The sequence below is a fragment of the Thalassophryne amazonica genome, chromosome 3 (genome assembly GCF_902500255.1).
Source record: "Thalassophryne amazonica chromosome 3, fThaAma1.1, whole genome shotgun sequence".
Lineage (NCBI taxonomy): Eukaryota > Metazoa > Chordata > Actinopteri > Batrachoidiformes > Batrachoididae > Thalassophryne > Thalassophryne amazonica.
Window position 1 is genome coordinate 41,397,373 of NC_047105.1, and position 25,212 is coordinate 41,422,584.

Consider the following 25,212-nt stretch of genomic DNA (forward strand, 5'->3'; position numbering starts at 1 on the left):
AAAATTACCTGATTGGTAGTTGATTTCTCGGCGGGGAGGTGGAGTTGCAGTCCGGCCTTTAAGGTGGTGGTGATGATGTGGATGAGTGACAGCTGATGCTGATGACGAGTAACAGCTGTCACTCCCGGTTGCTATGACGCCCTCTCGTGCTTGAAGCCCGCACTTCAAGCAAGGCGCCATCTGGTGGTGGTGGGCCAGCAGTACCTCCTCTTCAGTGGCCCACACAACAGGACCTCCCCCTCAACGGGCGCCTCCTGGTGCCCGACCAGGCTTGTCCGGGTGCCGCCAGTAGAAGTCGGCCAGGAGGGCCGGGTCCAGGATGAAGCTCCTCTTCACCCAGGAGCATTCTTCGGGTCCATACCCCTCCCAGTCCACCAAATACTGGAACCCCCGGCCCTTCCGACAGACGTCCAGGAGCCGGCGCACGGTCCAAGCCGGCTCCCCGTCGATGATCCGGGCAGGAGGCGGCACCGGTCCGGGGGTACAGAGGGGTGAAACGTGGTGTGGTTTGATGCGTGACACATGGAAAACCGGGTGGATCCGCAGTGAAGCTGGCAGCTTCAGCTTCACTGCGGCTGGACTGAGGATCTTGAGTATGGGGAAAGGTCCAATGTATCTGTCCTTCAACTTCTGGGATTCCACTTGCAGGGGAATGTCCTTTGTGGAAAGCCAAACCTCCTGCCCAGGCTGATACGCAGGGGCCAGGGCACGCCGGCAGTCCGCATGGTTCTTGGCCCTTGTCCGGGCTTTGAGCAGGGCAGAGCGGGCGGTACGCCACACCCGACGGCACCTTCTCAGATGGGCCTGGACCGAGGGCACCCCGACCTCTCCCTCCACTAGTGGGAACAACGGGGGCTGGTACCCCAAACACACTTCAAACGGGGAGAGGCCGGTGGCATACGAGACTTGGCTGTTATGAGCGTACTCGATCCAGGCAAGATGGTCACTCCAGGCCGTCGGGTGCACAGAGGTCACGCAGCAGAGGGCCTGCTCCAGTTCCTGGTTAGTCCGCTCTGCCTGCCCGTTCGTCTGGGGGTGGTACCCAGACGAGAGACTGACGGTGGCCCCCAGTTCCCTGCAGAAACTCCTCCAGACCTGGGAGGAGAACTGAGGACCACGATCTGAGACAATGTCTGCTGGAATCCCATGCAGACGCACGACGTGGTGGACCAGGAGGTCTGCAGTCTCCTGGGCCGTCGGGAGCTTCGGGAGGGCCACGAAGTGGGCCACCTTGGAGAACCGGTCCACTATCGTTAAGATGGTGGTGTTGCCCTGGGACGGCGGGAGGCCCATGACAAAGTCCAGGCCGATATGAGACCAGGGGCGATGAGGCACAGGCAGAGGCTGGAGGAGGCCTTGGGCCTTGTGATAGTCGGCTTTGCCCCTGGCACAGGTGGTGCAGGCCTGGACATACTCCCGGATGTCGGCTTCCATAGATGCCCACCAGAAGCGCTGCCGGACCACTGCCACGGTCCTTCGCACCCCTGGGTGACAGGAGAGCTTGGAACCGTGACAGAAGTCAAGGACCGCAGCCCTGGCCTCTGGTGGGACGTACAGTTTGTCCTTCGGACCTGTCCCCGGGTCCGGGCTCCGTGTCAGGGCCTCCCGGATGGTCTTCTCCACATCCCAGGTAAGGGTGGCCATGACAGTGGACTCGGGGATGATGGTTTCAGGGGGGTCTGACAGCTCGGTCTTGACCTCCTCTTCATGCACCCGGGACAGGGCGTCAGATTGTTGGTTCTTTGTTCCGGGGCGGTAGGTGATCCGGAAGTCAAAACGCCTGAAGAACAGCGACCAGCGGGCTTGCCTGGGGTTCAGACGCTTCGCGGCCCGGATGTACTCCAGGTTCCGATGGTCCGTGAAAACCGTAAATGGTACCGATGCTCCCTCCAACAGGTGTCTCCACTCCTCAAGAGCCTCCTTCACCGCAAGAAGTTCCCGATTGCCGACGTCATAGTTCCGTTCAGCTGGGGTCAACCTGCAGGAAAAGTAGGCACATGGATGGAGAACCTTGTCGGAGTCCCCACTCTGGGACAGCACGGCTCCTATCCCTGAGTCAGAGGCATCCACTTCAACAACAAACTGGCGCTTGGGATCGGGCTGCACCAGAACCGGTGCAGTCGAGAACCGGCGTTTCAACTCCCTAAACGTGGCTTCGCACCGATCCGACCAGGTAAAGGGGACTTTTGTGGAGGTCAGGGCTGACAGGGGGCTAACTACCTGACTGTAGCCCTTGATGAACCTCTGGTAGAAATTTGCAAAACCGAGGAACTGTTGTAGTTTCCTACGGTTCGTTGGTTGGGGCCAATCTCTCACCGCCGCAACCTTGGCCGGATCAGGGGCGACGGAGTTGGAGGAGATTATGAACCCCAGGAAAGACAAAGAAGTGCGGTGGAACTCACACTTCTCGCCCTTCACAAACAGCCGGTTCTCCAACAACCGCTGTAGGACCTGACGTACATGCTTGACATGGGTCTCAGGATCCGGAGAAAAGATGAGTATATCGTCTAGATATACAAAGACAAACCGATGCAGGAAGTCCCGCAAGACGTCATTAACCAATGCTTGGAACGTCGCGGGCACATTGGTGAGGCCGAACGGCATGACCAGGTACTCAAAGTGACCTAACGGGGTGTTAAATGCTGTCTTCCACTCGTCTCCCTCCCGGATCCGAACCAGGTGATAAGCATTCCTAAGATCCAATTTCGTGAAAATTTGGGCTCCATGCAGGGGCGTGAACACTGAATCCAACAGAGGTAACGGGTATCGGTTGCGAACCGTGATCTCGTTCAGCCCTCTGTAATCAATGCATGGACGGAGTCCGCCGTCCTTCTTGCCCACAAAAAAGAAACCAGCACCCATCGGGGAGGTGGAGTTCCGGATCAACCCGGCAGCTAACGAGTCCCGGATGTAGGTCTCCACTGATTCGCGTTCCGGACGTGAGAGGTTGTACAGCCTGCTGGACGGGTACTCAGCGCCCGGTATCAAATCAATGGCACAATCGTACGGACGGTGCGGGGGCAGCGTGAGTGCCAGATCCTTGCTGAAGACGTCAGCAAGGTCGTGGTACTCGGCTGGCACCGCCGCCAGATTGGGGGGGACTAAAACCTCCTCCTTAACTGTCACACCGGGTGGAACCGAGGATCCTAAACACTCCCGGTGGCAGGTTTCGCTCCACTGAACCACAACCCCAGATGGCCAATCAATCCGGGGATTGTGTTTTAACACCCATGGAAAACCCAAAATTACTCGGGAGGTAGAAGGTGTTACATAAAACACAATCTCCTCCCTGTGATTCCCAGACACCACCAATGTCACTGGCTGTGTCTGGTGTGTGATTAGTGGAAGAAGGGTGCCATCTAGTGCCCGCACCAACAATGGTGACGGTAAGGCCACTAGAGGGAGCCCAACCTCCTTTGCCCATCTGCTATCCAGCAGATTCCCCTCCGACCCCGTGTCCACCAGTGCTAGGGCGTGTGTTGTATGGCTGGGGGGGGCTGGCTGCCTTTTTGTTTCTGTCTTTTGTCCTGTCTTTTGTTTTTCCTTCCAGGTGGCTTGCGTTTGGGACTGAGTGGCTGTGTAGCTGAGTTTATCAGGACCTCACCCTGATCACCTGAGGCTGATCACCTGCGGCTCGTCAGGACTCACAGCTGTGGTGCATCTACATGGATTGGAACATGGTGGCATTTAAGACAGTGTGTATTTGCCAGAGACTCGACCTTGTGACCAGACGAGTGAGATCGTCGTCTTGGGAGCCATCTCATCATCAGTGGATGCAGAGAACGTCCAGGTTTGATGCATGGTCTGTGAAAGAGGAGGGGGTGAGGTCTCACGCTCGTCAGCACACTTCCTGAGGTACGTTAGATTTTGTGACTAACATTTATACAGTCAGTAAATGTGGTGTCCCTCACACCTTATTATATTGAGCTGTATGTTGGTCGTGTAATCAGCTTCCACTGCAGTGGAGTTTTGTGAACTGGGTGCTCCATGCCTGCAGGGTGGGAAGCTGATTAGTAATTAAGCCAGGAAGTGTTTGCTGTTTGTACACCTTTGAGTGGTCTCTCTGTGTGTTGAGTGTGGACTCACATAATGATTTCTTCTTTCACAGACTTGGTTTGTCGCGGCCACCTGGGGGGTGTCGGCGGGGTCCTTGGGTCCGAATTGGTTCTGGCTCCGGACCGTTAGCGGTGCTGGGAGCGCACCGCAAAACCACCACGCCAGACCGCGCCCTTTTATATTTTTTCACAGCACTGTTATGTTCATTAAACTCTGTTATCCTTTGTACCGTGCTCTGCTTATTTTATACTGGGTCCTTCAAACGCTGGTCGGTTCTCCGGGCTGCGTCCGACACATAACAGCGTGAAGGGTTAGATCCCCACTCAGGATCGTGACTGGGATTCGTGCAGATCGTCGGGGTTTCCCCACGTGGGTGTTGTGACCCACCCTTAGCCCAGTCTCTAAGGACGAGTGCTGCTGTTTTGACCGTTTGGGGCATTCTCTCTGTGTGTGCTCGGTAGAGCTGCAGAGAAAACACTCTCCACGGATCAGCCTCCTTTGTCTCTGATCTGATCGTTTTTTGGCCCTGCTCGTTTCCATAGCAATGTCAGCAGGGGTAGCTGTTGTCACGTGGAGAGCCCTGGCAGTGGAGCGTGGGGGAAGTCGGCTTCCTTTCGGACCCGGGAGGAAGAGGGATGGCTTGTGCCTGACCACGCCCTTCATCTCGCTCCCGTCTGTGTTCCGTTAATCGGTTGTCTAACCGTATAACCAGGTCGATAAGCCCATCTAAATCCCGCGGCTCGTCCTTCGCCACCAGGTGCTCCTTAAGGACCAGAGACAGTCCGTTTACAAAGGCGGCGCGGAGCGCAACAGCATTCCAGCCGGCTCGCGCTGCAGCGATGCGGAAGTCGACTGCATACTTCGCTGCGCTCCGACGCCCCTGCCGTATCGACAGCAGCACACTTGAAGCGGTCTCGCCTCTATGAGGGTGGTCGAACACCTGTCGGATCTCCCTCACAAACTCAGTATAAACCGTTAGGAGCCATGAATTCTGCTCTCAAAGCGCCGTAGCCCAGGCGCGTGCCTCTCCTCGAAGCAAATTGATCACATAAGCCACCCGGCTGGCGTCTGCTGCATACATGACGGGACGCTGTGAAAAGACGAGCGAGCACTGCATCAAGAAGTCCGCGCACGTCGCCAAGCCCTGCGCCCCAGTTGGCCGCTGTCTTCAGCAGTCAGACCCGGTACTGCTGGCAGAGAACAGAGACAGTCCTGATGAGTGTGAGGTCGCACACTCAGTAATCCCACAGTCTGTATTCAGTAAGGAGGGAGCACCTCCACCTCCAATCACACACTCGTGCAGCTCCTGTCTAACCACTTATCTGGTTGGAGTGTGAAGCGAAGCCGTCGCTGATCACACCAAGCGCCAATCCCACAGATAAGGCAACACCACAGGAAAACGGCTGCAAAAGAAGTTCAGACTATTACACAAGGTTTTTGTTCAGCAGAGAAAATTACCTGATTGGTAGTTGATTTCTCGGCGGGGAGGTGGAGTTGCAGTCCGGCCTTTAAGGTGGTGGTGATGATGTGGATGAGTGACAGCTGATGCTGATGACGAGTAACAGCTGTCACTCCCGGTTGCTATGACGCCCTCTCGTGCTTGAAGCCCGCACTTCCAAGCAAGGTGCCATCTGGTGGTGGTGGGCCAGCAGTACCTCCTCTTCAGCGGCCCACACAACAAAATGTATTGAACAGTTCAAAAATTAGATCCTGATTTCAAATCTGGTGTCGACGATGGCCGTAACTCCTACATATACCAAGTTTGTTCATGAGAGCCAAATCATAAAATGATCTAACCTAGTTCTAGATACATGGGCTACAATAAGATTCAAGGATGATACTTTTTATTATGAAACAGCTTGATGCAATTTAATTGGCTGTGATATGATGTCAATCATATCACAGCCAATTCTTTGTTTAACCTAGACATTCATTTTCCATGATAAATTAAAATAAGGCATAAGTGGCATTGCCTCATGTCAAATGCATATTTCATGAAAAGCAGAGGTGGGATGAAGTCACTGTCAAGTCATTCTCAAGTCATCAGTCTGCAAGTCCCAAGTCAAGTCTCAAGTCATAATGGTGGTCATTATGACTTGAGACTTGACTTGGGACTTGCAGATTCATGACTTGAGAGTGACTTGATGGTGACTTAATCCCACCTCTGATGAAAAACCAGGGACCTTTTTCAGGTTTTTCTAGCATGTTGGCGCTGCCTCTGCACACCTTTTTCTTCGCCACTAGGGGCAGTGCCACATATCAGAAATTGCAGCACAGAAGAAGCCCAGAAGAAGATGAAGCCAGTTATTTAGCCTGCTATCATAGCAAACTTCCATAGGATACTTTAATTGTATTGAACCGATGTGACAGTGATTTGTCAGTTGTAAAGCAACCCTAAGGATGAAACTGGTACATTTATCAGTGATACAGCTATAACAGCTATCAGACATGTTAATTTTGTTTTTGAACTTGTAAAATTAGCGTACCTGTGACCAGTCTCGTGAAAGTTTTGCGTCAACTCTTAACATTTTATGAGAGTTCAGAGGTGTGGAAGTAACAGCTTAACTGACGTGTAACGTTAAAATCAAGCCATCAGCTGGTTCGTAGTACATTTAGATCATTTCAGGGGTCCATAACTTTTTGCTTTAAAGTCTATTTGTCAATCTATTGACAAGCCATTTTACAGAAAATGTTAACTGCAGTAAAGAAAGTGAAGGGGGGGTTGTTGTTATTGATTTGAGATGGTCCTTATTTGTCAAACATGACATAACGTCGATGCAACAATTTGTTCATCTTATAAAAACCCGCTTATTCCACTTAAGGAGCACCAGGGGCCGGAGCCTATACCAGCTGTCATTAGGCAAGACGTAGGGCACAAACATATTAACACTCTCACCTACGGTCGATTCGAGCTTCCAGTTTATCTTGTCTTTGGAAGTGGGAGGAAGCTGGAGCACCTGGAAGGAACCCACGCAAACACAGGGAGAACATGCAAACTCCACACAAAAGGACCAGACAGGAAGCGATCCCAGAACCTTCTCACTGTGAGGCAACAGTGCTACCCACAAAGCCACCGTACCGCCCTCGATGAAACAGCGTTCTGCATAAATGGCTCTTCGACCCCAACTCAAAAATCTGTTCAAACTTTGCAAAACCTTTGTCTGTAAAAGACAATGCGGTGGACCACCGCTCACCCCACGCTCATTGCCACCACTGAAGTACCCTTGAGCAAGGCTATTGAATGCCTTCTTCAACAAGAAAGATGCCCAGTGAAAAACCTTTTACACAACTGGGGTACTGTGCAGCTTCCAGGTGTTGCACCACTGCTACTGGTAGCACTGTATTCTCTTCAAACAGAGTTAACCTCACTGTAACAACCGTAGCAAAGCAAGACTTTCCCAATAAAGATCTCATCATCCTACTACGTATCCCTTTTTTAAGCTAATTACCACAACAGAAAAACTATTATGATCATGCTGGAGCAAATCGCCTACACGCTTCCCAGCTGGACTGTCGCTCTCGCTTTAATTGACACATGGATTTTGCAGATGGCTACTAAGATCTATTTGGATCTGATGGAGTCCCGTGTGAAAGCTGGCGGGTGTCTGGTAGTCGTTAGAATTATCATATAAATGCCATCTGCGAGCACTGAGTAGCCCCAGTCCCTCTCTGTATCTGTGATGAGACTGCCAGAGACCTGACGCATCAAATTACGCCGGCATCGCTGCTGTCAGCCAGTGCACGGGTTTGGAGAAGGACTGAGAGGGGAGCGATGACAAAACAGCAGGTTCCTTCACAGCCTGCAGATTAGATTGAAACTTTTGTGTTGGCCATTGTGAGTTGTTCTTAAAGGTTTATTTTTTAATTTCCTGATAGCCATTCATTTATTGAACAGCCCACCATTTCATTACTATAGAGGGTGACTTATTGATTATGCTTATTATGATTATTATGTCTTTTTTTTTGTTCGTTTATATAAACCAGCTTTATATATATATATATATATATATATATATATATATATTTCAAGACTTACAGCTGTCCTCCTTTGTATTTTTACCTTCAGAGAGAAAACTGGAGCAGGGAAGGATTTCCTTTTTAAAAAACAAAAATGTGAAATTTCAAGAGGAACCTTAGACCTTGATTTTAATCTATTTTCTTGTATGAAAATTCTCCTCTCTTCCACTCCACCATGAAGCTGTATAACTGGTTATGCAACAATCAAAAGTTGCATTCTGCAAAATAGAGCCCAACCCATGCATATTTTTTTGGGGGGGGGGGGGCTAAAACAATAGTGATAATAAGGAGTAAAAGAAATATGATACCAGTACATCTGCCGATATACACATTAAGAAATGACAATGATTATAAATGCTTTCTTATCAATCCAGTGTGTTGTCCATCACATGCAGTGGTGGGCATAGCTAACCAAAAAGTTAATCCACTAACTGAAAAATTATCTTTTATTAAGCTAAACCAATAAACCCTTTAAAAATTTAGTGGAAGCTACAGATAAAAACTAAACCGATAACTGTCAGTATTGACTTCAGTACACTAGCAGCTACTGACGTAACGAGTCGTCACTTCTGTCTCAGATCAGCCTTCTCTCAGCAAAAGAAACCTCCTGACCGGGGGGGTATAATTTATTTTTAACAACATGCAGACCTGCTGGCGTATTACTGGAGTCATGCACAGGCAGACAGTTTTGACTTATGGTTAAAATTTTAAACAAACTAATTCTGGAAAAGTTATTGAAATTAACGTCACATCTGTCATTTTACAAAGTGAAAATATCAACTATATGTTTTAGTTTTAAAGTAATGCACTAATTTTGAAGGTTTTAGCATTTAGACACACATGCCCCAATGCATTATGGGAAGATTACTTTTCTGACATCGGTGGTTGGCTGGTCTGTATAACCCACAAGTTACTGAAACATGTGATGGGTTTTACAAATAAATCTGTATGTATAAATATGTCATTTTTTTCATTTGTAAAAAAAGGCAATTTCAAAACTGAAAATTCTGTTTGTGATTCAGCACTTTTAGTGAATGTGTGGCAACTGCTGTCAAGACTGTATGCTCATACCAAAAAGCTTATACTGCCATGAACACTGCCATCTACTGGATGGCAGTGTTCATGGCATTTCATTTTTCATTTCGTGCAAAAATTATTCAAATTGGGAATATACGAGGTCTGTTAGAAAAGTATCCGACCTTATTATTTTTTTCAAAAACCATATGGATTTGAATCACGTGCGATTACATCAGACATGTTTGAACCCTCGTGGGCATGCGAGAGTTTTTTCATGCCTGTCGGTTACGTCATTCGCCTGTGGGCAGTCTTTGAGTGAGGAGTGGCCCACCCTCTCGTCGTTTTTTTCATTGTTTAGGAATGGCTCAGAGACTGCTGCTTTGTTTGATAAAAATTTTTTCAAAAACTGTAAGGCACAACTAAGTGGACACCATTCGATAAATTCAGCTGGTTTTCGGTGAAAATTTTAACGGCTGATGAGAGATTTTGGTCTGTTAGTGTTGCTTTAATGGACGGCCCACGGCGCCTGACGGCGATCTGCGCTCCGAGGCGGCGTCGTCTCGCTGTTTCAAGCTGAAAACTTCCACATTTCAGGCTCTGTTCACCCAGGTCGTCGTCAGAGAACAGAGACGTTTCAGAAGAGGTCGGCATGAGGAGTTTATGCGGACATTCCACTGTTAAAGGAGATTTTGTAATGAAAGAACGTGCGGGCAGATTCGCATGTCGGGCCGGACCCGACCGCAGGGGGTCACGACAGGAAAAACACCTCCATTGGAAACCTTAACGGACAAGTTGGAACATGCCCAGCTGTTAAACAATTTCTCAGATACTCACTTGTTGAAAGCCATCAAAAGCTGCCTGAATTTTACAAATGGTTTTCAACACGGAGGTGTTTTTCCTGTCGCGGCGCAGATGGATTTGCGGCGTCGTCACGGAACCGACTCGGCGAATTTGCCCGCATGTTCTTTCATTGCAAAATCTCCTTTAACAGTGGAATGTCCGCATAAACTCCTCATGCCGACTTCTTCTGAAACTTCTCTGTTCTCTGACGACGACCTGGGTGAACAGAGCCTGAAATGTGGAAGTTTTCAGCTCGAAACAGCCAGACGGACGCCACCTCTGACTGCGCCGCGCCGATCCGCTTTGTGAGCTGTCCTTAAAGCGAAAGAAACTCCACAATCTCTCATCAGCCGTTAAACTTTTCACCGAGAACCCGCTGAATTTCTCGAATAGTGTCCACTCGGATATCCCTCACAGGTCCTGAAAAATTTTTGATAAAGCAACGCGCGCCGTCTCCAGCAGCGTCTCAGACAAAGGATTTCAGCCGAGAGGGCTGGACCAGTGCTCACTTAAAGCCTGCCCACAGGCGAATGACGTCACCGACACGCGTGAAAAAACTCACGCATGCGCACGAGGGTTCAAGCATGTCTGGTGTAATCGCACGTGATTCAAATCCATATAGTTTTTTTTTTTATAAAACTGCCGGTTAGTTTTCTAATAGACCTCGTATTGGCCTTTTCACACGTGCCTTACATCATATATGCACAAACCAAATGGAACGTACCCATGAGTACAATGCGATTTTTGTATTTTCTGGCTCGTTCCAGATCAGAGGTTATGCCTTCGTACAAACCCCATGTCGAAGATTGTAATGACATACTCTTGACCTACTTCATGTGTGGCTTCTTCTGCTACCCGTAAGCATTCTTTCACAATTTTTTAATAGGGTAGTTAATGACAGGGTAGTAACCCAATGTTGTTGTGTGTCATAGTGGGTCCCAGTATTTTTACTGTTACCAGTTATTACCCGAGGCCATCAAATATGGGCATCGATAAGATGGGCAAGATTTTGCATCCGTCTGTCTGTCCTCAGCATAAATCCAGTCCTATTACAGTCCTATTTCTGCCAGAGTCTGCAAATTCAAAGGGAACATTCTTGGGACAAAGACCTTGGACAAGTTCAAAGATGGCTAAGCTGGATGTAATTTAAGAGACATTTTAAGAAGTTAAAAGTCACATTCTGTTCCTTTTTTAAGGTACGATCTTGCGGCCGTTAGTGTGGTGACGTCACTTCCTCATGTTGCTAGCTGCTAACTTTGCTTAGTTTTTGGCTAAATATACCACCTTCATCATATATTATGTAACGGCTACTGAGAAATAAACACTTCTTAAAGTGAAAACACTGTTTTTGTATCCTGATAACATCTGTGCATAAGCATAGGAGGTGGGGTCTATTTGGGGGGGCGACACCAAATTTGCCCGAATTTCACAAACCCCCATGACTCTTTAAATTAATATATATTTATATACCCATATTTAGATTTATATTGGTGACCAAATAGCGATTTGATTGTTTACAGTAATTGCAAAAATAAGTCTGACATTTTAAGTCATTCTATTCTGTATTCAGTGTACATGGCCCATGCCCGAATTTCCCAGCCCATCTGCCCGAATTTGAGCATTTTGCCGAGCCCGGGGGGGGGGGGCCTTTGCCCCCCCACCTCCTACACCTATGCATCTGTGGAGTGATTTACAAGACATCTAGTGGACATTAGCATGGTGATATCAGTTAATGCTCTAGCTAACTGCCAACCCTCTTCATTTGTGTGTAAATATAACCTCTTTGTCATACATTATGTAAAGGCTACAGAGAAATAAACACTTCTTAAACTTTAAACACTGTTTCTGCAACCTAATAACATCTCAGGAGTGATTTAAAAGACATCTAGTGGACATTAGCATGGTGATGTCAGTTAATGGTCTAGCTAGCTGCCAACCCTCTTCATTTGTGTGTAAATATAACCTCTTTGTCATATATTATGTAAAGACTACAGAGAAATAAACACTTCTTAAACTTTAAACACTGTTTCTGCAACCTAATAACACCTCAGGAGTGATTTACAAGACATCTAGTGGACATTAGCATGGTGATGTCAGTTAATGGTCTAGCTAGCTGCCAACCCTCTTCATTTGTGTGTAAATATAACCTCTTTGTCATATATTATGTAAAGGCTACAGAGAAATAAACACTTCTTAAACTTTAAACACTGTTTTTGCAACCTAATAACACCTCAGGAGTGATTTACAAGACATCTAGCGGACGTTAGCATGATGACATCACTTCCTGGTCTAGCTAGCTGCTAACTGCTTCATTTGTGTGTAAATATAAACTCTTTGTCACATATTATATATTATGTATTACACTGGAAACACTGTTTTTGTAACCTGATAACACCTCTGGAGTGATTTACAAGACAGGATCTTAATAATTAATGTAAATAATAATAATAAATGTATAATTATTTTATATGTATTGTATTTTATATTATTGTATTTTATATGTATTTTATATGTGAGGATGTGGAACAGATTGGGAGTGGGGTTCAAGCAATGTCCAAGCATGAACCAGTTCAAACAGCGGTACAAAAATATGTTTTTTTCTAGGTATAGGGAGGAGGAAGGGTAATGAGGGTTAGGGTGTTTTTGTTTTTTGCTTCAGCTTGTAAATATATAGTATTTTGTATGTAAGTAGGTATGTGTAGGTGTATATATATATATATATATATATATATATATATATATATATATATATATATAAGGCGTAGGGATAAATAAACTGATGCTTCACCCTACCCCTTTTCGGACATGTTGGGTATACAGTAGGAACTTTTTTTGTTGTTGTCTTCACTGATCTATCTTGTATTTGTTGTTGTATCAAATGTTCGAAATAAACAGTTTTCATTCATTCATTCATTCATATATGTATATATATTATTATATATATGACGCCAATTCAGCAACTGCAAATTATAAAGAACACGGTGCTCATATGGCTGAGGGTATTTTAGCATTGTGTTATTATTTTTATCTAAGATCCTAAGCTTTTTAATGATACCAAATTTATAGGGTTGCGGAGCAGGAGGTGCACAGGGGACTATGCTGACACACGGCCTAGTTCCTGTCCATTGTTAAACTCACCCCCAGGGAAACACTGTGTTCAAAAGTGAGTCCAACATACAGAGAAAAGGTGTGACATGCTCCAGTGTGACTTATATGTGTGGTTTCATACTTTTATCTATTAATAACACTTTACACAGGTGAGCACACTGATATATGCCACCTGTTTGTACCAACGAGTAACATTAACATCTTAAGGACCTGTCACATTTCAATTTTAGATGACACCAGCTTTCCAAGACTATGTAGAACCTCCTTGATACTGGTCTGAATCGCTACACTCCAGGTTTTTTTTTTCTCATCACTTTGATTAAAGTGTCTAGAATGGATAGTTTATTACACAGCCTGGTTACAAGCAAACTAACAACAAACAGGCTCATTAGAAGCTAAAGGTTTGGATCCCTTCCCAAGCCCAAATCATTTCTTTATTAATTAATGGAATTTGTCCCAAATATCTAAATCTGTCCTAGTTTTCTCTATTCCACATTAGGCCAAAACGTTTTGAAAAGCTAATCGTATTTTTGAAAAATCATTTGAAACCGCAAACAAAGCAATCAACAGGCACATGTAATTATCAACAGTCCATGAGCCCAGGCGGGCACTTCTGAAGGATCCGATTACACACAGAAATCTGTTTTATGAACAATTAGCTGGCAAATACATCATTAGAATGCCAGCCTGAGGAGTTTTTAGCCACCTGCCCGTTAATGAAAATGAAGTCAATGTGTGAGAGCTGAGATAGTTTGGTGCAAAATGGGACAGATGAAGCAGAACCAAAGTCTCACATCACTGACTCCTCATTAGTGTTGACAAAGTTCTTTTCCAGACTTTTCAGTAAATGTCAAAGAGTCGTTTTTGCAGCAGACTCAGTGTGCACTATGACATCCTTGCACTCTGTAACGGACAGTCTCTGAGTGACAGAGCTACAAAATTATTACTGACCTGTGTGTGTGTGTGTGTGTGTGTGTGTGTGTGTGTGTGTGTGTGTGTGTGTGTGTGTGTGTGTGTGTGTGTGTGTGTGTGTGTGTGTGTGTGTGTAGGGTGCAGATGAGGATGAGCAGAAGCTGATAAAATCCTCCTCTCTGTTAGCGAGTCAACACCACCACCTACTGCACTGTCTGGAGAAAACCACTGTGAGTATTCAGCTACTAATTTTTACTTTAACCCGTGTGTGTGTGTGTGTGGGGGGGGGGGGGGGGGGGGGGGGCGCTGAATGGTAAGTCAGTAAAGTTTATTTATAAAGCACCCTTCAAGATAAAATTGCAAAGTGCTTTACAACAATAGTAAAATAAAATAGAAATACAGAAATTAAAAGAGTGGCATAAAACTAATTAAAATCAAGCCTATACAAGTGGGTCTTGACCTTCTCTTTAAAAGTTTTAACAGTATCCACAGATCTCAGATGTTGTGGCAGTGTTTGGGAGCCACAACCTCCAAAAGTACAGTCTCCTTTGGTCTTCAGCCTTGACCAAGGGACTACTAACAGGTTCTGATCCAAGGACCTCAGAGGCCTGATTGTGCTATAAGGGTGCAGACGTTCACTGATATAGACAGGCATTTGACCGTGCAGAGCTGTAAAAGTGATCACCAAGATTTTAAACTGAAGTATGAACTGCACGGGGAGCCAAAGCAAAGATGACAGAATGGGTTTCACATGAGCACTCTTAGAGGACCTCGTAAGCCTTGTAGTCACATTCTGGATCCAGAGAATGAGCCAGAGAAGATTTTCTGAGGCTAAAAACCAGTAAATTACAGTAATCCAAATGTGATAAAATAATAAAAGCATGGATAATCATTTCCAGCTCAGCTTGAGACACAATGTTTCTAAGGCAGGCAATGTTCCATAAATGGAAGAACATGAATATCAAAGTTGAGAACCTGGACAAATGTAACATCCAGATTTCTGACTGATGAGTGAACTGATGAAGACAAGGAGCCAAGGTTATTAATCACAGTTGGAACAAAGTTGTCTGGTCTGGGGCACAAACAAGAACTTCAGTTTTTTTGCCGTATTAAGTGGCATGTATTTAGCAGCGATCTAGTGCTTTATGACACTGACACAGTTTTGAAGGACACACACATTAGCAACATTCCGAGGTGTAAATGAGATATACAGGTGGATAGCATCTGCATAACAATATGAGACATCTTCAAATGTACTCAAGATGTGTCCAAGTCGGAGCAAATACAATGCAAAAAAAAAAGTTCCCAGAAGAGAACCTTGGGGTACACCACAGAATGGCAGATGAAGACATAAATTCAGCTGTAGCAACTAGGAAACTCCTGTTAGAGAGACAGAATGAAAACCACTCAAGACTGACTCTGTGATGCCCATCCATGTCCGAAGTCTCTCAATCAAAACATCATAATCAACCATGTCAAAAGCTGCTGACAAACCCAAACGTACAAGTATAGAATATTCACCTGCATCTCTGTGCCTTAAAGTATCATTTGAAACTCTAAGACAAGCTGTTTCAGTAGAGTGCAAGTGACAGAACCCAGATTGTATTTTATTAAGAATATTGTGTTCAGTTAAAACCTTGTTAAGCTGTCTGGCCACCACTTTTTCTAAAATTTTGGAGATAAGAGGCAAATTTGAAATCTGTCTCTAATTCTGAGGAAGAGAAGGCTCAGCGTTAAGTTTTTTTAAGAGGGTGAATAACAGCCTGCTTAAAACACTAAGGGACACAGCCAGAAATAAGTGACCTGTTGAGTTTTGATAAAACACAAGGGCCAATGGTGGGGATAACCTTTTTTTTTAAATAATGACATGGGTATAACATTGAGTGGACAGGAGGAAGGTTTCATCCTGTTAATGACGAGCTCTTTCAGTGATATTGGTGTGAAAGGTTTGGCCTCCAACAGCCTTATTTCAATAACAAGCAAGATATTGAGGTGAAACTGGAAGAAGAAGAATCCTTTACTTTGTGACTATCACTACACCAAACAATTTTTGGCTGCAGTTTCAGGCATGTATAGAATCACCTTAGATGAAAACCATGACAGCATCATGTGTTACTAATGTAATCTTTGTGACTGTGGTCCCAGCTCTCTTCAGGTCATTGACCAGGTCCTCCTGTGTAGTTCTGAGCTTTCTCAGAATCATCCTTACCCCACAAAATGAGATCTTCCATGAAATCCCAGACCAAGGGAGACTGACAGTCATCTTGTGTTTCTTCCACTTTCTAATAAATAATCATAACAGTTGTTGTCTTCTACCAAGCTGCTTGCCTGTTGTCCTGTAGTCCATCCCAGCCTTGTGCAGGTCTACAGTTTTGTCCCTGGTGTCCTTAGACAGCTCTTTGGTCTTGGCTATGGTGGACAGGTTGGAGTGTGATTGATTGAGTGTGTGAACAGGTGTCTTTTATACAGGTAACAAGTTCAAACAGGTGCAATTAATACAGGTAAAGAGTGTAGTGCAGGATAAGAGGGCTTCTTAAAGAAAAATTAACAGGCCTGTGTGAGCCAGAATTCTTGCTGGTTGGTAGGTGTTCAAATACTTATTTGCAGCAGTAACATACAAATAAATTATTTAAAAAAATCATACATTGTGATTTCCGGATTTTTTATTTTTTTTTTTTAGATTATGTCTCTCACAGTGGACATGCACCTAAGATGAAAATTTCAGACCCCTCCATGATTTCTAAATGGGAGAACTTGCAAAATCGCAGGGTGTTCAAATACTTATTTTCCTCACTGTATGACAGACAGGCAGCACAGACACAACCAACATGATAGAGACAGCCAACCAGTACGACTTATGCAACAGACAGGACTGCCACAATCAACACATAACCTCTTATTAAGACAATCAAATCAATACACCAGACAGGACTGAAAGGTATGACCAATCCGATTGATACAACTAACACAGTAGACATAACAGACAATGCCAATGACTCGTACAACAGACAGGATCAACACAACTGACAGACACAAGCAAAATGCCAAGACAAAACCAATGTGACATACATAGCCGACAGATAGGATGGACTGAAATGAGAGTTATAACCAATACAACAGATACCACTGATGAGACAGACAGGTCCATCCATCCATCCACTTTCTACACCCACTTACTCCAGTTAAGGGTCACGGAAAGCTGAAGCTTATTGCAGTGGCCCTTTGGCTGAGAGGTGGTGTACACCCTGGACAGGCTGCTAGTCTATCACAGGGCAGATACATATAGATAGACAAACACATTCAGTTGTAGCTGCCTGTTGTGTCCAACACAACAGGCAGCTACAACCAGTTCAATCAATCAAAATGGGCTGGTTCAACCTTTACAGCACACAGGATCAATACAACTGACAGATAAACGCAATCAGTATGACATATACAGCCAATTAATATGACAGACAGATCGATGGATAGATAGATATTATATACTTGTATCAGCCGGTAATTTGATTTTAGGTATTACAACCAGTACTAAACTAGGAAACATTGGATAGGTGCATTTTTTAAAAGGTTAAAGAGTTTTTCCAGTGTCTAAAACTGGCACATTTGTGCTTGTTGGAAAATTGCTTCAAAATGAGCATTAAGTCTCAGAGTGGCTTATTTGTCTTTGGTTCTCTTTCGTTAACATCACCCTGTTTTTGTCTCCAGGCTCATGAGTTTGTGGACGAGCAGGTGTATGAGCAGAACTGTTTAGAAACAGCTCTGCAGAGCTACCCATCGAGGAGTCCCTCTATATCCAGCCATGACGGCACCGTTGGTCTCTGCTGCAGCCGCAGAGGGAAGCGAGATGCTCCTCTACCTAATGCCAGTCTGCCAACACATCCTGTCTCAACACAGCAAGGTCCACTGGAGGAGCTCAGCGCACTCCACATACAGCGTGCAGAGCCACCATCGCACATTGCCAGGTGAACTCAAGAGCAGCACAAACAGTGACATGTAGGCTTTGTTTAGTTGGCGTATCTCACAGCACATTGTGCCAATCCCTCAGTGGCAAGGAAGATTGTCTGTTGACCAATTCCCAGATGAGATGGTGCATGCAGAAATCACTGAACAGCCCCAGTCTTGACGCGCACTGTTTCTGACAGACGCTGCACATGGTTGGTACATGGAAGCTTATGGTGATCAAGATCTTGCTGCCTCTCTTTCCTGTTTCTCCTCTTCTCCTATGTGTTGATCATCTGCATTTTTTCAAAGTTTTTCACTCCTGTGCAGATCATTGCTCACCAGCTGGTTTGGTCCCTCACTTGTTCTTCCCAGGTCTTGCAGTCGATGGAGCAGCTCTTGAGGTTGCACTTCAGGGGATCCTTGTGGAGTTTCTTCTGCCCTCCTCTGGACTGTTTTCCTTCACTCAGTTGGGAAAAGAAGATCTGTTAGGGAAATCAGCTGTCCTCCATCCTTGCGACATAACCCACCCATTGTAGCTAGTTCTTGATAACGACACTCTATACTTTGGAGATTGGCTGCAACGAAGATGCTAATGTTGGCAGGGAAGTCTTCTGACCTGATGCGGAGGAGACTCCTCAGACAGTGTTGGTGGAATTGTTCAAGGGTCTTCTGGTGGCGGCAGTAGGTGGTCCAGGTCTCGGATCCATACAGCAGGGTTGGCATGACAACAGCTTTGTAGACTCAGATTTTCATCTGTTGTCAAAGGTTTCTATTGTTGAAAATGTGGATGTGAAGCTGGTCGAAGGCAATTCCTGCACACTTAAGCCAGTGTTGGATCTCGACCTCGATGTTGCTATTTGATGTTACATGGCTGCCCAGGTATGGAAGGTGGGCCATGTCCTCCAGGTCCTGACCATGCCATTTCACAGCAGGAAGCTTTATATTGACCATGCTGGGTGCAGGCTGATATAGGACCTGTGTATTCTTCAGGTTTGATGTGAAACCCAAGCTTGGTGTAGGCTTCATCAAAAGTTTCAAGGAGTTTCTGAAGTGCTCCTTCCGTGAAAGATGACACGCTGCTATCATCAGCATACTGGAAGTCCAGGAGCAACATGATGGTGATTTTCTGCTTGGCTCTCAGTTGGTTCAGGTTGACAAGCTTTTCATTCATTCTGTACACAGTGTCAATTAATGGCGACATCTTGTCCTTGATCGGGTGGAGGATTGTTGCCACGAAAATGATGAAGAGTGCAAGGTTGATGACACAGCCCTGCTTTACTCCTGTTTGAATATTGAAGGTTTCAGTTTTTGTGCCATTTACCAGAACTTTGGCAGACGTCATCATGGAGAAGCCTCGTGATCTTGATGAATTTCTCCAGACAGCAGGTTTTGCTCAGGATCTCCCACAGAAGTGGGTGTGACACACTGTAAAACACCTTGTGTGACACACTGTAAAACACCCTTGTCACCTTTGTCATCTTGCCATCACCTTGCCTCTACTGGTGGTTGGTTGGCTCTCACTGCGGTATTGTATCACTTCCTGTTCCGGAGCACAGCGGTGCTTTGCTGTATCTGTTAGCTGTTTAATCTGCGTAGTTAGATTGATCTAGATAACTAGATAACAATTTGTTTCACAGTGTAATCTTCACGTGTCTTAACTAAAGCACACCCTCTGCTGAATCACCTCTAAATTATTTACACATTATTCACTTTGTGTGTTTTTAGGAATCCGCTAGCTTAGCACAGCTACTAGCTCTTAGCCGGTTTAGCATGGTGGTTTCTCCTGTCTCTCCTGCACTTTTCTGCTCTGGGTGTGAAATGTTTAGTTATTCCTCGGCCTCCTTTAGCAGTAATGGTACTAGTAATAAGTGTAGCTTATTCGTAGCTTTGGAGGCCAGGCTGGGCGAATTGGAGACTCGGCTCCACACCTTGGAAAATCCTACAGCTAGCCAGGCCCCTGTAGTTGGTGCGGACCAAGGTAGCTTAGCCGCCGTTAGCTGTCCCCCAGCAGATCCCGAGCAGCTGGGAAAGCAGGCCGGCTGGGTGACTGTGAGGAGGAAGCGTAGTCCTAAACAGAAGCCCCGTGTACACCACCAACCTGTTCATATTTCTAACCATTTTTCCCCACTCGGTGACACGCCCGTCGAGGAACAAACTCTGGTTATTGGCGACTCTGTTTTGAGAAATGTGAAGTTAGCGACACCAGCAACCATAGTCAAATGTCTTCTGGGGGCCAGAGCAGGCGACATTGAAGGAAATTTGAAACTGCTGGCTAAGGCTAAGCGTAAATTTGGTAAGACTGTAATTCATGTCGGCAGTAATGACACCCGGTTACGCCAATCGGAGGTCACTAAAATTAACATTGAATCGGTGTGTAACTTTGCAAAAACAATGTCGGACTGTGTAGTTTTCTCTGGGCCCCTCCCCAATCGGACCGGGAGTGACATGTTTAGCCGCATGTTCTCCTTGAATTGCTGGCTGTCTGAGTGGTGTCCAGAAAATGAGGTGGGCTTCATAGATAATTGGCAAAGCTTCTGGGGAAAACCTGGTCTTGTTAGGAGAGACGGCATCCATCCCACTTTGGATGGAGCAGCTCTCATTTCTAGAAATCTGGCCAATTTTATTAAACCCTCCAAACCGTGACTATCCAGGGTTGGGACCAGGAAGCAGAGTTGTAGTCTTACACACCTCTCTGCAGCTTCTCTCCCCCTGCCATCCCCCCAATACCCCATCCCCGTAGAGACGGTGCCTGCTCCCAGACCACCAACAACCAGTAAAAATCTATTTAAGCATAAAAATTCAAAAAGAAAAAATAATATAGCACCTTCAACTGCACCACAGACTAAAACAGTTAAATGTGGTTTATTAAACATTAGGTCTCTCTCTTCTAAGTCCCTGTTAGTAAATGATATAATAATTGATCAACATATTGATTTATTCTGCCTCACAGAAACCTGGTTACAGCAGGATGAATATGTTAGTTTAAATGAGTCAACACCCCCGAGTCACACTAACTGTCAGAATGCTCATAGCATGGGCCGAGGGGGAGGATTAGCAGCAATCTTCCACTCCAGCTTATTAATTAAAACCAGTTTTATTTGTTGTTATCTATCGTCCACCTGGTCGTTACTGTGAGTTTCTTTGTGAATTTTCAGACCTTTTGTCTGACTTAGTGCTTAGCTCAGATAAGATAATTATAGTGGGCGATTTTAACATCCACATAGATGCTGAGAATGACAGCCTCAACACTGCATTTAATCTATTATTAGACTCAATTGGCTTCGCTCAAAATGTAAATGAGTCCACTCACCACTTTAACCATACTTTAGATCTTGTTCTGACTTATGGTATGGAAATTGAAGACTTAACAGTATTCCCTGAAAACCCCCTTCTGTCTGATCATTTCTTAATAACATTTACATTTACTTTAATGGACTACCCAGCAGTGGGGAATAAGTTTCATTACAATAGAAGTCTTTCGGAAAGTGCTGTAACTAGGTTTAAGGATATGATTCCTTCTTTGTTATGTTCTCCAATGCCATATACCAACACAGTGCAGAGTAGCTACCTAAACTCTGTGAGTGACACAGATTATTTCGTCAATAGTTTTACATCCTCATTGAGCACAACTTTGGATGCTGTAGCTCCTCTGAAAAAGACAGCCTTAAATCAGAAGCACCTCACTCCCAGGTATTACTCACAAACTCGCAACTTAAAGCAGGTACCAGCTGTTTGTTTTTTGTTGTTGTTGTTTTATTCCACATAAGTGGCATGATGTGGTCCCACAGGTACCAGCTGTTTTTTTATTATTATTATTATTTATTCCACATAACCGGCACAATATGGTCCCACAGGTACCAGCTGTTTTTTTTTTTTTTTTAAATTACACATAACCAGTGTGATGTGGTCCCACAGGTACCAGCTGTTTATTTTTTTGTTGTTGTTGTTGTTTTATTCCACATAAGTGGCATGATGTGGTCCCACAGGTTATTATTTATTATTATTATTAAGGATATTATTATTATTTTTAAGGATATGATTCCTTCTTTATGTTCTCCAATGCCATATACCAACACAGGGCAGAGTAGCTACGTAAACTCTGTGAGTGAGATAGATTATCTCGTCAATAGTTTTACATCGTCATTGAGGACAACTTTGGATGCTGTAGCTCCTCTGAAAAAGAGAGCCTTAAATCAGAAGTGCCTGACTCCATGGTATAACTCACAAACTCACAGCTTAAAGCAGATAACCCGTAAGTTGGAGAGGAAATGGCGTCTCACTAATTTAGAAGATCTTCACTTAGCCTGGAAAAAGAGTCTGTTGCTCTATAAAAAAAAGCCCTCCGTAAAGCTAGGACATCTTACTACTCATCACTAATTGAAGAAAATAAGAACAACCCCAGGTTTCTTTTCAGCACTGTAGCCAGGCTGACAAAGAGTCAGAGCTCTATTGAGCTGAGTATTCCTTTAACTTTAACTAGTAATGACTTCATAACTTTCTTTGCTAATAAAATTTTAACTATTAGAGAAAAAATTACTCATAACCATCCCAAAGACATATCGTTATCTTTGGCTGCTTTCAGTAATGCTGGTATTTGGTTAGACTCTTTCTCTCCGATTGTTCTGTCTGAGTTATTTTCATTAGTTACTTCCTCCAAACCATCAACATGTCTATTAGACCCCATTCCTACCAGGCTGCTCAAGGAAGAACTACCATTAATTAATGCTTCGATCTTAAATATGATTAATCTATCTTTATTAGTTGGCTATGTACCACAGGCTTTTAAGGTGGCAGTAATTAAACCATTACTTAAAAAGCCATCACTTGACCCAGCTATCTTAGCTAATTATAGGCCAATCTCCAACCTTCCTTTTCTCTCAAAAATTCTTGAAACGGTAGTTGTAAAACAGCTAACTGATCATCTGCAGAGGAATGGTCTATTTGAAGAGTTTCAGTCAGGTTTTAGAATTCATCATAGTACAGAAACAGCATTAGTGAAGGTTACAAATGATCTTTTTATGGCCTCAGACAGTGGACTCACCTCTGTGCTTGTCCTGTTAGACCTCAGTGCTGCTTTTGATACTGTTGACCATAAAATTTTATTACAGATTAGAGCATGCCATAGGTATTAAAGGCACTGCGCTGCGGTGGTTTGAATCATATTTATCTAATGGATTACAATTTGTTCATGTAAATGGGGAGTCTTCTTCACAGACTAAGGTTAATTATGGAGTTCCACAAGGTTCTGTGCTAGGACCAATTTTATTCACTTTATACATGCTTCCCTTAGGCAGTATTATTAGAAAGCATGCTTAAATTTTCATTGTTACGCAGATGATACCCAGCTTTATCTATCCATGAAGCCAGAGGACACACACCAATTAGTTAAACTGCAGGAATGTCTTACAGACATAAAGACATGGATGACCTCTAATTTCCTGCTTTTAAATTCAGATAAAACTGAAGTTATTGTACTTGGCCCCACAAATCTTAGAAACATGGTGTCTAACCAGATCCTTACTCTGGATGGCATTACCCTGACCTCCAGTAATACTGTGAGAAATCTTGGAGTCATTTTTGATCAGGATATGTCCTTCAATGCGCATATTAAGCAAATATGTAGGACTGCTTTTTTGCATTTGTGCAATATCTCTAAAATTAGAAAGGTCTTGTCTCAGAGTGATGCTGAAAAACTAATTCATGCATTTATTTCCTCTAGGCTGGACTATTGTAATTCATTATTATCAGGTTGTCCTAAAAGTTCCCTGAAAAGCCTTCAGTTAATTCAAAATGCTGCAGCTAGGAGAGAGCATATTTCACCCATATTGGCCTCTCTTTATTGGCTTCCTGTTAATTCTAGAATAGAATTTAAAATTTTTCTTCTTACTTATAAGGTTTTGAATAATCAGGTGCCATCTTATCTTAGGGACCTCATAGTACCATATCACCCTAATAGAGCACTTCGCTCTCAGACTGCAGGCTTACTTGTAGTTCCTAGGGTTTTTAAGAGTAGAATGGGAGGCAGAGCCTTCAGCTTTCAGGCTCCTCTCCTGTGGAACCAGCTCCCAATTCGGATCAGGGAGACAGACACCCTCTCTACTTTTAAGATTAGGCTTAAAACTTTCCTTTTTGCTAAAGCTTATAGTTAGGGCTGGATCAGGTGACCCTGAACCATCCCTTAGTTATGCTGCTATAGACTTAGACTGCTGGGGGGTTCCCATGATGCACTGATTGTTTCTTTCTCTTTTGCTCTGTATGCACCACTCTGCATTTAATCATTAGTGATTGATCTCTGCTCTCTTCCACAGCATGTCTTTTTCCTGATTCTCTCCCCTCAGCCCCAACCAGTCCCAGCAGAAGACTGCCCCTCCCTGAGCCTGGTCTGCTGGAGGTTTCTTCCTGTTAAAAGGGAGTTTTTCCTTCCCACTGTCACCAAGTGCTTGCTCACAGGGGGTCATTTTGACCGTTGGGGTTTTTCTGTAATTATTGTATGGCTTTTGCCTTACAATATAAAATGCCTTGGGGCAACTGTTTGTTGTGATTTGGTGCTATATAAATAAAATTGATTTGACTTGATTTGATCTGCACCAGTCATTGCCCATCTTTCTGGTCACTCTTTCAGACAATGAGGTAGTCAAGCAGGTGCCAATGCTTTGAGCGAGGGTAATGCCCGGAGAATTATAACTTTTGCTTTTGCCTGAAGATGGTGTTGGTGATGACGAGATTGCGCTCGGTTCACTTTGTGAGAAGCAGCCGGGTACCATGACATTGCATTTGCCCACTCCATTTCTTGTGATGTTCTCTTCCAGAGTTGGTGGTCCTTTCTGACCCAGGCATTGAAGTCACTGAGGAGGAGGATCTTGTCAGATGATGTGATAGATCGAATGGCTGATTGAATGGTGTTCAGCTTGGCGTAGAAGGTTTCCTTCTCTTCATGGTTGTTGTTTTGATGCTTAAGCATGGTGATGGTGATATGGCATTCAGTCCCACGTTGGTGGAGTATCATCAATCGTTCTTTGACAGTTACTGGTAGTTCAGTCAGTTTTAGATGGACAGATTTCTTCATGGCAAAACCAACGACATGGATTTGTTGTTTCTCCTCAGGAAGCCCTTTCCAGTAGAAAGTGTAGCCATCTTGTTCCTCCAGTAGCTAGCCTTGTCCTGCTCTTCTTGTTTCAGTCAAGGTGAAGATGTCGAGGACAAGTTTCTGGAGTTTGCATGACAGGAATTGAAATAAATCTATTATAGAAGACATACCTTACTGAATTTTCATGGGAGCTCTTGCCTTTTGGGTGGGCCAAATTTTTTTTGTTCATCAAG

General features: G+C 44.6%; 1 protein-coding gene across 2 annotated transcripts in view; it reads left to right on the forward strand.

Moving 5' to 3' along the window:
• Nucleotides 1-25,212, forward strand: part of LOC117506578 (potassium voltage-gated channel subfamily D member 3-like) — a 324,070-nt gene that overhangs the window by 295,563 nt on the left and 3,295 nt on the right. The window contains exons 5-6 of one of the 2 annotated variants that reach the window (XM_034166090.1): nt 14,088-14,180; nt 17,656-17,912. In XM_034166090.1, the coding sequence (XP_034021981.1) occupies nt 14,088-14,180; nt 17,656-17,912 (350 nt within the window). The remainder of the gene's footprint in view (nt 1-14,087; nt 14,181-17,655; nt 17,913-25,212) is intronic. The other variant, XM_034166091.1, reaches the window with a different exon arrangement.